The following is a 12989-nucleotide window of genomic DNA, read 5'->3' on the forward strand; positions in this document are numbered from 1 at the left end:
TGGGTTTATTGGGTTGGTCCCATCACAGTGTTCCCATTTCTCTGTGTTTGTTTGTAACTTTTCTTTGCGCTCTGTTGACTTGTAAATATTGTTTTTCTCTTGTCCCTAAATCCTTTGCATAGTTTATTCAGGGCAGTGTCCTTTTCGTATGGACACAAGAAGACATGCTTTTGTAATGTTACTCACAGTGATATTTCCCTCCTGTGCATCTGTTCTCTCACCTAAGCTTCAGCTGCCTTTACTTCATAGAGCCCCTAAAAGCAGGGTCCCGACAAGGGACTGAATAGAACCAGGGCAAACCGTAAGCTATGTGCTACCCCTGGCATCAAGATGGGCCTGACCAAAGTGCCATAATGCTTAACTATAAGTTAAGAGCTTGGTCATGGACAAATGCTATCATGATCCAAAAAGTAATAACTAGATTTGGACCCTGCTAGGGTTAGGAATGATTAATCTGGCCTGAGCGCTGTAGTCTGAGTCTGTGGCAAGATGTTCCCAGGAGAGACTGCCCTACAAGTCTCAATGTTATCTCTTACTGTGTCCATACAAAAATAGCTAGTACTGATATGTTGATAGTTATTGGACTGAGGGAAAGAGGAAAACACCTTAGGATGTATTTTGCCCTTGGGCAGTCAGGAAGGGCTTTAGAATGCCTTCTAGGTGGGCCCTCAGGAAGGGCTTTCTTAGGTTGATTTGGCTACCTGACTGGGTGAGTGTCAGCCCAGACTCCTAGGGAGTAGGAGGCAAGGGAGTTGGAGAGAGAGGCAGAGAGGAGAGACTTGAGTGAATGAAGAGAGGATTGGAATAAACTGCAATTAAGACCAACCAGCTTGGGAGTCATCTCTTCCTTTGTCTGCCCTTGGCCAACAGTCATCCCAATCCAGGCCACACACAGCTGCTCAAGAGCACCGAACGCAGGCGGTGAGACAGCTGTCCAGAGAGCCCGTGAAGACACAACCTTCAGCATGCTTAGTATTTTACAAAGGCTCTCTTTTTTAATATTGAAATAAAATTCAACACAATATACTTTTTGTTTCATATATTTACTTTATATATTTCTTGCAGGGCCGTAGAGCAAACCCAGGGTCTCACACATGCAAGGTAAGTGTTCCGGCACCGAGTTTAATTCCAGACCAGTTATACATTTGTACACATTGAGAAATGATCATCACCTTAATGATTTACCACCTTTTCTTAACATCTTTCAAATTTGTAATACCACAGTACTGATCACAGCCTCCAATTAATTTTACATCTTCTTTATATATGTTCTTTCACTGGAAGTTTGTGCCTCTTGTGCTGCTTCATTCATTTGACCCATCTCCCAGATTTATTCCCCATTGGTATCTGCTATTTCAGTTTTATCCTTTATTTTTATAGATGCCACAGAGCATATAGTACTTGTCACTCTTTGAGGTTTTTTTTTACACTGCATACTACTATCAAGGTCAATCTATGTCATAAATGGCAGATTTCATTCTTTTTTATAATTGAGTTTCACACACACACACACACACATACACACACAGTTTCTTTTTGGTGAAGACACCTCTCAAGCTGTGCTCAGATACACTTAGCCAACTGGGAAAGCTAGTTTTTTAGTTCCTGGGCCTTGCAATGCTGGAGACTTGGGAATATGGTCTGGGGTTTGAACTAGAGTCACTATGATTTGTACCCCTGCCCTCTGCATTTTTCCATTTCTCTCCCATGTCCCAGGCTTGTCCATTCATTCTTCAGTGGACACTTAAGGGTCTTCCATATCTTGGCTATTGTGAATGATACTATAATGAGCATAGCAATATCTATAGTATTTTACTCTTCTTTGGGTAAACACCCAGAAGTAGAATTGCTGAATTTTTAATTTATTTTTTGAGGAACGTCCATCCTTTTTCCAGAGAACCAATTTACATTCCCACTTCTGGTGCAGCAAGATTCACATTTCTATCTTCATTGTCACGTTTATTTTTAATGTAGTTCATATTTGCTCAGGGGTTCCAGAATTCAGGGCTCAAAATTCTAAGGCAGATGAGGACAAATAATGAGGAAGGTAAGATCTGTTTTAGAGCAAAGCTTTCCCTGAGAAGACTGCTCTTGGGACACTTAGACTGGGATTACAGGGAGACTTTTATTATTAACTGAGCACAGAAACCAAGTTCTCTGAACTCATGAACTAAAACAGTATGGTAGAATTCTCCAGGTCATTGCTTCTGTTTTCTCTGCACACTGAAGTCAGACCATAGCTGTTCTTTACCACCATTCCTTATTTTCACGAATATCCCCTCATCTAGATTCTCAACTCAGAAATATGGAAGTTATTTTAATTGTTCCCTCCTCCAAGTCTAATAAGAAACAAAGATCTATTGATCCAATTTCTAATAGGATCTTAGAGTTTCCCTCTTTACCATCTTGTTGGCCTTCTGCCTCCAAAAATTTCCCCAATAAGTTTGTTTTCTTCGTTTTATCTTCAATCAACCCTCAACATTAAGGTAGAAAAATATTTCTATGAGGTGTGTGTGTTCTTTAAAATAGGTAGGCTGAAGACCACCTTCAGCATAAAATTCAAACATAACCAAGATCTTCTCACTCTGCTTGGTAATGCAGATTTAATGCACATTTTCTTCCAAATAGTGTAATTTCTTATTTCCATCACCAACAATGTTTTTCTTCATTTTTAGAGTTCACTTCTTAAGATAGTTTTCCAAATCTTTTGGAAAGGTCTTCTTTTCCCCAGCATAGATATGAATAGCTTATTTTGGTTTTATCAACATACTTATCCACAAGTGTCCCAAGACTTACCTGTTGCATAATTATTAAAAGGGTTATCACCTGACTTTGAAAGGCCTTACATTATTTATCGTAAAACTGTGTCAAGCACCAGAATATGTTTAATAAAAATTAGATGACTAAATTACCCACTTGATTTCTCAGTATACAGAGGCAAACATCACTTTGGAGCACTAACTAAAAAATTTTGCTTCTTGCGAATATTTTCTGGAGATCAGTGTGGACGTTCAAGGGCTCTGCGTTTTTGGATCATACCCAGCTGGTTTTCTTGCAGGAGGTCGAAGGATTACATTAAATATTTACCAATCTCAAGATCTTTCATTTTTGGGGTGCCTTTCATTTTTAGGAGCTTGCTTGCAGTTTCTCTGGGCCAGTGCCTAAATCCAGAAAGCGCTTGTTGATGGGTTAATGATGAGAAGACTTAGGACGCAGAGGCAGCAATTTACTGCTAACAACAAAATGACCTTTTCAGGCCAAGCTCCTTGGCCGGGCAATTGCAACCGCAGGAGGCGGGCCGGACTACATTTCCCAGGGTGCCAGCGACTTCGGCGCAGGCGCACTGACCAACCCCGGCGTCCTTTTTTACCCAGAAGCTGGCAGGTCACGTTCAGTGCTGCCCGCGACGCCCCTCGAGCTCGGGGCGCCCCGCTTAGTGCGCTCCGGCCCGTTTGCGTGCCTTTGGGGCAAGAGGCCGGACTCATGGCCCAGCCGCTGAGATTCGACGGGCGGGTGGTACTGGTCACCGGCGCGGGGGGAGGTGAGTGCGCGGAGCGGGGTCGGGGGTGGGGGGACCGCGGGGAGAGACGCGAGCCGGTCCTCGGGGGCCGCCGCAGCGGCAGCACGGAGCACTGTGGGGGGAGAGGGGGGTCGGCTTGGCCCGGGTGGGGTCCCGAAGCGGCAGGTCGCGGCGGCGTCAGGGGCCGCGGGTGCCCCCTGACTTCGCGGGTAGCAGCGAGGCGGCGCCGGACCGCGCGGCGCGGAACTCGGCGAAAGTTTCCCCGTCTCGCGTGCGCGCCCGTGGGGGGCAGCCTCAGACCCCCGGTTCCGCCCCTCCCTCCCGCTAGGGCAGGTTCGAAGTCCTTGAGAGCCCTTCTCTGCAGCGGGCACCCGGCCGAGCCTTCTGGCCCGGGCCCTCGGCTCGGCTCCCAAGTTCAGGAGGTGACAGCCTCGTAAGAACGCCGCTTTGAAAGGACTGCGGTCAAACACGGCCAGGCTGGGCCGGGGCGTCGCGGGGGGTCCACGCCGGGGTGCACCTGGTCCAGCACGCCCCCCCCGCCCGCCCGCCTGCCTAGACTTCGTGCAGAAGACAGCGGCAGCCACCACCTCCAAAGCCCCGCCAGCCGGTCCAGTCCCACTGGGGTTGTGCAATTAGTTGTTGCACCGGCCGCCTCCGCCCCCCTCACCGCCCCCCCTCCCCCCAGCGTGACTTTTAACCTCTGGAGAAGATAAACCGGAAGCACACGTGACTCCACTGCACAGGTCGCAGTGCCGTCACCCTAGAATGGGCCGATGGCTCCTTGTTTGAATTTTGTGTTTAAAGTCACCGATAATGGGCTTTTGTCAATCCAGAGGTGCTTTCACATCGCCATTGACACAAACCGTGTCACCTTGTGGAAAAGGCTTTTATTTTTATTCCAGGGATTTTTGCATTTATTTTACCTTTAGGAAGTGCTTTTAGAATTAGTTACTGACCAAGTAAATTTACATCTGTCTTTACCAATAGTTATTCTAATAGTTATATCCAGTAGTTATTCCAACCTCGTTAACTTCTGGGGAAAGCGTTTTGTTTACACTTTGCTTTGGATAGAGATAACTGATGCGTTCAGTTTTGTTTTACTTTATTTTTTGACGGAGCATTCCCTGGCAGTGCTGAGGGTCACTGGGACTACACTTTGCTGTGTGCTGAGGGGGACTAAACCCTGGGTCCTGTTCCAGTCTGGCATTTGTTCTGTTGCCCTGCCCCCCTCTTTTTCTTTTCTTTTTTTTTTTTTCCTGTACTTTATGAAATAAACTCCAGACCCATATACACCGCTCCCAGTTATATTTGAAACAGCCACGGTTTGGTACCTATTGAATACAGTACACCCAGAAATGTTTTGATCAAGTGAAGATTGCAACCCACTGAAAATTGATCTTGTGCCATATTTCTGAGTTGTGAGTAGGTAGTTAGGAACATAGCTCTCCCTGTTCACAAACAGGTTCATGTTTTAACGAATCCAGTAAACTTTCATCACCTGGATTGCAGTGATTGTTATCGATTTAGCCATAAACTGTATGCTGCTGTGAGGAAGGAACATCAGCTTGTAGTGAAGTTGATGAGGCTGTGGAGGCCATCACTGGGAGGAAGGGCATTGAGATCTAATTTCAGTTGTGTAGACTGTTGAGCCAGAGGAACTCCTGTTCCCATTTGGAGAGTGGTACTTACAGAATGCAGTCAGTGCGGAGCCTGGAGCAGTTCATCAATGCCTCGTGGGCCAGTGCCTGTGTCACTCCAACCTGCTCACATTCTAGAAATGAATAAGAATATTTATGCACTACTGTGGTTTAGCTTGGGATATAAGATGGCTGCATGGGAGACTTGGGATGAAAGGTGAAAAATGGCACAGGCATTTGGGAAACAATTTTGCCATGCTTGGTGGCGTAATGGAAACAGTAAATTGTCTATCAGTTTGTGGTTGCCCATGGAATTGCGGCAGAGCTGGGCAGTGGAAGAAGGGCATTTGGCTGTTTTGAACTTGAGTTGACTAGAGGATTAACAGTGCAAATCTGGAGATAGTGAGAAGTGTGTGTGGGTAGATTTGGAAGGCAGGAGGGATTTGGAAGTGGTTTGAATTTCTTTGATTGGTGAACTATTAACTTGGGGGTTCAGAGGATTCTAAAATCCCCGAGAACCCTCAGTACTATTGGAGGAAAAAGTCTTGAAATTGACTTGCTAAAGAAATGACGGTTACAACCCCAAATGGAGGGTCAAGGGCTCTTGAGTTTCGGTGTGGGAGAGATTTAGTACAGGATTCAAGAGCTGATTAAGACAAAATGGTGTTGGGTTATGTGTGTGACACACCACTATTAATATCATTGTAGACTATAGAATCTCAGCTAAAAAAAAAAAAAAGACAAAATGGAGATGGCTGGGAGATACCCCAAAGGGCTCAAGAGACTGCCTTGCCTGCAGGAGTGCTGGGGTTGGTTCCTGGCACTCCATGCTCTACTGGTATGCCCACCCTCTCCAAAATCATTGTTCAGATGGTTAAGAAAAGTGTAAATGGCTAAAAAAAATTGAATGTTCCTATCTGCACAGACATAGAGACATGAACAATCCCTTACCTATCTTAAGCATGAACAGCTTAAGGAAGGAAGCTGGGATTGGAAACTCACCTTTCACTTCTTACACAAGTGTGTTCGGTGTGTGGCAGATTGGGACATCATTGGAGGGAGTTGTGTAGCCTGGTTTTATGTTGAGACATTCCTGGCTAGATCACTTGATGATCTGCCCAATTTTCATTCGACGATTTTCTACTCTGTTATCAAATCTTTTGCATTCTGGTCATGATATTTTGTTTCCTCTCTTAAGTCCCGTATTTAGAAATGCATCAGCCTGGATCTAATAAAATGTGAGAAGGGTTACTGTGTTGGCTGAATTCTTTTATTTAGAATAGATTTATGTTTAAAAAGAATTTTTTTTTTTGGTAATTTATGCTGGGTTCTTTGGGATAATGGGTGTATTTGTTTGTCCATGCATGCATACTCATTAAACCATGTCAGTTACATATTCTCTAACCCCTTTGCCCCTATTTTGGGTTCTTTTTAGAAAAGCCCCATAAGTTAGGCAATTCAGTTTGGTGTTGATGTTCTTATTAAAAGAAAAAACTTTTTTTTCTTTTTGGGTCACACCTGACGATGCACAGGGGTTACTCCTGGCTCTGCACTCAGGAATTACTCCTGGCGGTGCTCAGGGTAACATATGGGAATTGACCCGGGTCGGCCGCGTGCAAGGCAAACGCCCTACCCTCTGTACTATCTCTCTAGCCCCCTAAAAATAAGAACTTTTAAAGGAAAGTTCTCAATATGTACATGAGAAACCATTATTAACAACATTGTAAATCACTGTAGCACTGCACTGTCCTCCCGTTGGTCATCATCATTTGCTCCAGCGGGCCGAGTAACATTGTGAGACTTGTTACTGTGTTTGGCATATCGAATACATGACGGGTAGCTTGCTAGGCTTTGCTGTGCGGGAGAGATACTCTCAGTAGCTTGCGGGGCTCTCTGAGAGGGGCGGAGGAATAGAACCTGGGCCAACTGGGTCGGCCACGTGCAGGGCAAACGCCTTACCCGCTGTGCTGTCGCTCCAGCCCAATTATAAATCACAGAATTCTCAAAATAAAGAAATTAAAAAATAGACATATTGGGAAATTTGAATGCAATTTAAAGGCAGGGCCTTCTACCTCTGATTGCTAATTACACAATTCTGTTTTCCACAAGTAATCACTAATTGCTAATTTCTTATGTAGTCTTTTTGAGATAGCTTGCAGCTGTAAGTCATGTATATATTCATACACATTCCTAATTTTGCATACTTTTGTTCCTTGTATCTTTGAATCAGAATTAAGTGAATTTTTTTTTTGTTTGTTTGTTTGGTTTGGGTTGTTTGGTGGGTTCGTTGTCAAGGTTCAGCCTAGTGTATAGAAATAAATCCCTAGATAACTGGAGCGAGAAAGAGTTCAATGTGGTGTTTTCTCCTCATATGCTTTGGGGAGTAATATAGACTTGGCCAAGGTTTCTGAGGCTGCCAGGGGACTGCCAGGCCCATGCAGCCTGTGGACACCAGTGGCCTAGATAATGGAAGATTGTTGTCCAGGGACTAGGGGAACTAGTTCATCCAGGAAAGTGCCATCATATCTACTGTTTGTGAATATTTTGAAAGCTGCCAGAAGGCTTTTTTTGTAACTAGAAATCAGCAGCTGGAAATTGTAGGAAAGCTGGAAATTGTAGGAAAGCGGCTTTTGCCTCATCCCCAGATCCCCAGGTTTCATGCAAATACAATCCAGTTCACATGTGGAGTTCTGCCAGCTCTGTGGAGTGCATAAAGTGGTAGGTGGAAATACAGGTTTCAGCATTCTTATCTCCGTAGGAAGGTGAAATGGGGCTTGAGCGTATCAATGAAGATTTTTTACTGTGATTATGCCATTATAATGTGATTGTTAACAAGTCACCTTAAAAAGGGTGATTTCCCCACCCCGCCCAATTATGTTAACATTTCTTCATTTACTCAACTTTCTCTTTAATTTGTTTCTCATTAGGGTTAGGCCGAGCCTATGCCCTGGCTTTTGCAGAAAGAGGTGCATCAGTTGTTGGTAAGTTGACCGAAGTTTCTTTTGAATTAATTGCTTAAAATGAGAGTTCAATCTTCACATGCCAGCTGTTTTGTCTTTATGTCAAAGACTTTGTCACAGTCTGATTCCATAAAAGTTGCTTCTGCAAAGAAAATTCATACTTTGTCCCCCTAGGCTCATTTTGTAACTGCCTTTTCAGTGAGGTTCTCCTAGAAGATGCTCAGACGGCGTGGGGGCACTTCCTGGAAATTCTTCACCAACTCGGCCAGCATCTGAGAGCCCAAGGATGAGCTGTTGCCTGGACACTAACATGCCTGGGTTCACCTGGGCTTCTCTCATGGTGCTCAGGGACGTCTAGGCTGCACCCAGAGATGCTTGAGGGACCAGGTGGTGTCAGGGATAGAACCAAGATTGACTGGGTGCCAGGCATGTGCTTTAATCCCTGTACAATCCCTCTGGCCTCAGTTTTTCTATACCGTATGGAGACAAGGATAACAGAAGAGTAGGCAAACTCCTGGGTTTCTTAAAGGCAATTTCAGCTCAGTAGACTGTTCCCCTAGTGTGAATGTGCAACTAAGCTTTAAGAAAAGGACCCCGAGGCTTTGCCTTATTATAACTTATTTCAGATCGTCGTTGCTATTGGCCCAGTGTGCTTTTATGGCAAGGACAAATGAAAAATCCTTTATTATTAGTGAGATAACATGGTTATAATAATACTTATGCTTTTAGTGTACAAAACTACTGCACCTACACCACAACCAAAGTGCCCCAAACCCTCCTTAAGTCACTTATAGACACATACCCTCCACCATCTGTATGTCATTTCTAATCTTCTCCATTCCTCCTCTGTCTCCAGCCCTGCTGTCTTGTAATTTGATATCTTGAGGTCAGTTGTCAGTTCGTGGTTTGCTGTCTATTCCCTTGTTTTGCTTCATATTGTCCCACCTGTGAGTGCAGTCAGTCAGAGTTTGTCCTTTCCTCTGGCTTATTTCACGTTACATAACCCCCTCTAGTTCATCCAAGTTGTAGCAAAGGCAGGATTTCGTCTTAGAGCTGATAGAGCTCCATGGTGTGTACGTGCCACATTGTCTTCATCTGCTCTGTTATGGGTGTCTGGATTGTCTCTGTCTTGCCTTTTGTTAATAGAGCTGCAGAGAGCGTGGATGTGCATCATCTTTTCCTGTTAGTAGTTTCTTGTTCTTGGGATGGATGTCAAGTAATGGAATTACTGGGGCATATGGGGATTCTTGTTAATTTTTTGAGTAGTCTCCATACTTTCGGTAGAGGGACAAGGACACACTTTAACAGTATGGTATTTTACCAGGATGTGTAGTGTGCAGTTTAGCTTGCCAAATTTTCTGAGTGTAGTTCATGTCATGGCCTAAAGACAACCCTCCCTCCCCCCTCCCCCCTCCCCCCTCCCATCCTTCCATCCTTCCATCCTTCCTGCCATCCTCCCTTGCCTCCCTCCTTTCCTCCTTCCCTCCCTCTCTTATTCTTTCCTTGTAGCTTTTACATTATATGCTTTTTTTGTTTGTTTGTTTTTGTTTTTAGGGCATAACTTCTCCGGGGTCTCCTTTGGTGCAGAGGCAGTGGTTGCTTGCAGCCAGCATGCTGGGGAGACCATGCAGTACTGGTTTGCGACCACACTCAGAACTATGATTCAAAGCCTGTGCTCAGGCCATTGAATTCTCCCTAGTTCTGTTTTTTATACATTGTTCTCACTAATTCTGTAAGTGCAGGGACTTAATTTTATCCTTGCACCTCTCGAAGGACCGAGGTAGAATATTTGCTGTCACATTGCCTTGGTGCAAATAGGCGACTTTGTTCCTTGGCTCTTCTAATGATGAACAGGCTTTTGGTTGGTTGCGTAGGTCCTGGGATTCTCAGCTTGTCTCTGGGAGTGTCTCTGAATACACTTTTGGGTTTTATTTTTTTTAAATGGCTAAGATAGGAGTTTATAACTTTGTTTATAACAGAAAAAATGCAGCAGTATGTGTTTGAATCAGATTTCTCAGATGAGTTCTTGAGTTCTGAGGGAAAGATAAATGGGAACAGGCTATTTATTTTTTTCATTATCTGATGATAGAAGGTGGTATTAAAGCAAGTGGTGAAAAATCCAGAAAAGCAGATTTTTATCTTAGAAAAATATTAGCTGAGCAACCGGATTTAGTTTAGTTTGAGAAAGGAGTCAATTCATGTGAAACTGCCAGAACTTGACTAATATTTACTTACCACCTTTTTGCCATGACTTACCTGGATCTTTCTAGGCCAACAAATGTTCTCCTTCATCTCATCTCCTCTTCTTTCGCTTTTACAGCACAGATACCAGGTTGCTTCACATGCACCAATATTGGTCTCTTGTTCCTTTTACTTTGCTCAGAGGTGTTGATCTGTGCTGCTATGACAGCAAGTTTCTTATTTGTGGAAATGTGAGGTAACACATTAGCCCCAAGGCCAGTAAGATGGAACCTGAAGAAACATCAAAAGACCTGGCTCCAGCCACTCACCTTTGGCACAGTTATGCTGTTTATATATAAATGTCGAAAATCGAAGTGTTCTTGCGAGACCACCCCCCTTTCTTAGACAGTGAGAAAAGTCAAATATTTTATTGTTGACCGGGAGAAGTTGACCTTTGGACCAGTGCACTGATAGTCTGCTCAGAGCAGACTGCCGAGCTTCCTTCTCTGTACTGTGATTACCTCCCGTCAGCTAGAGCCTGTGGTCAGTGAGAGCTTGTGTTTTAAATCTTCCCTTGATCTTGATGGCCAGTTGGTGAATCAAAGAGGACAAAATGAAGTTCCCTGGAAGTTAGGGCAAGTTTCGTATCCTGACTCTGTCACCTGATTCCATGATCCCTGTGAATAGGTGATTCAAACACCTGATTTATTTATAGTCACATGAGTATTTGAATCCCTGATTCATTTAAAATCACAGAAATAGGCCAAGTTCTCTACCTTCCAAAAGCTTTAACCTTGTAAACCGGAACTTGCATGAGGACTTATGATGACTGTGTTGTAAGTTGGGGTATTTTGATGGTTTTTTTGAGAAGACCATCCATAACCTTTATCTTAATGCCTCCAATGTACCTTCCTCAAGCAGAGGTGCCTTCTGTTTTTTGTAGTGGAAATGATTGTGCTCTTCTTAGGGTGAAAAAAACTTGCTTATAGCACTGACAGAGCAGTGGCATTGTGGTTGGTGGTTTCTAGTCTAGATCTTTTTTTTGCTTTTTGAGTCACACCCAGCAATGCATAGGAGTAACTCCTGGCTTTGCACTAAGGATTTACTCCTGGTGGTGCTCGGGGAACCATATGAGATGCTGGGAATTGAACCCAGGTTGGCTGCGTGCAAGGCAAATGTCCTACCTGCTGTGCTATCGCTCTATCCCCTCTAGTCTAGATCTTGCTGTTTCTGAAGGCATCCTTCGCTTTGTAGCCCAGAGCACATCTCCAAACCTCTCGAGACCAGCCCTGAAATTAGAAACAGTTGTTCCTGCCAGTTTTCTAAAAGTTTGTAGGAAATCACATGCAGCATTGTACCTAAAAGTACTTTGAAAATGCCAAATGTACTTTCCACCATTTAAAAGATGATGATTTTATTATCAGAATTTTATCCATATGTTGAAGGCTGGCGGTATCACACAGTGGGAATATGTTTCTTTGTGTGTAGGATTGCAAAATTCTCTTTTTGTCTGGTTCTCCTTGGCCTTTGGCATGTGCATCCAGTGCATAACGCTTGTCATCCCTATCATGTAATTATTTGTAGTGGAATAAGTGAACAGGGTTAGTATTAACAGGTTCTTGAGTATAGATTTGTCTTGAATAAATCTATTCTAATATTCTTTTAAAGTTCCATTTCACATTATTGATCTCAGTAATTTGCAATTCAGGTGCTTAACTGTTTGGTGCACTTTGAATATTTTCCACCTGGGGGTGGTGTTGTATTGGCAGTTCTTTCTTTACTTGAATGCTGCTTTTGTCAGTTTGCTTTTCAGTTTTTCTTTGCCTTAAAAATGGTATTTAAGGGACTTGTTAGGTGCATTTTTAAAAATCTTGAGTTTTTTTCCCCACTGGTTATTTCTTATTTGAATAATTCACAGAAATGTACAATTAGTATGCATTTTCTCTTGAGAATCTTCTTTCTTGCAAGAAATAAATTTTTCTGTTATTTTGTATTAATGTAGCATTTTAAAATTTCACAATAAGACTGGTAGGACTGTGTTGTGAGAAAAAATTTATCTTCATTCACATTTCGAAAAACTCATCTCCTTAATAAAAAAAAGTTAACTTCATTTGATTTAGTTGATAAGTGTACTAGGCTTTGACTCTTTTCTCTTGTACCTCGAAATCCACCATTTGGCAGCTGTTACCCATTTTGAAAAAAACTTTCTTAAGTAGAACAAAAATTTCCCCTTCAAGTGTGGTAATCATTAATCTAGTAGTATTAAGATCTAAACTTTCTTTATGCTCTTAGTTTTTTCTTTTTTCTTTTTGTTTTTGGCCCACACCCAGCTATGCTCAGGGCTTACTCCTGGCTCTGTGCTTAGGAATCCCTGGCAGTGCTCGGGGGACCACATGAGATGCTGGAGATAGAACCAACCGTGGTTGGCCATGTACAAGGCAAGCCCCCTATCCACTGTACTGTTGCTCTGGCCCCTTTATTTGACTTAGCATCCTCAACTTATCTCTAATGAATTAAAGACTAAAGAAATATTCACTCTGAAATTCAAATATTTCTCAGAATAGTAGATTTTATGGTAGTGTGTTTTCAGTTTTTGAGGACGCACTATACTGTTTTCTTAAAGTGATTTTTGTGTGTTTTCTTCCTTCCTCCCTCTCTTTCTTTCTCCCTTCCTTCCTCCCTCCTTCTCTT

General features: G+C 43.2%; 1 protein-coding gene across 1 annotated transcript in view; it reads left to right on the forward strand.

The window, feature by feature from the left end:
• Window positions 1–3398: 3398 nt before the first annotated feature.
• Window positions 3399–12989, forward strand: part of HSD17B4 (hydroxysteroid 17-beta dehydrogenase 4) — a 65565-nt gene continuing 55974 nt past the window's right edge. Inside the window, exons 1-2 of the mRNA XM_056124288.1 lie at window positions 3399–3541; window positions 8085–8138. Coding sequence (XP_055980263.1) covers window positions 3484–3541; window positions 8085–8138 — 112 coding nt within the window. The 5' untranslated portion in view covers window positions 3399–3483. The remainder of the gene's footprint in view (window positions 3542–8084; window positions 8139–12989) is intronic.

This window comes from Sorex fumeus, unplaced genomic scaffold (assembly GCF_029834395.1).
Source record: "Sorex fumeus unplaced genomic scaffold, SorFum_2.1 ptg000051l, whole genome shotgun sequence".
Taxonomy (NCBI): Eukaryota; Metazoa; Chordata; class Mammalia; order Eulipotyphla; family Soricidae; genus Sorex; species Sorex fumeus.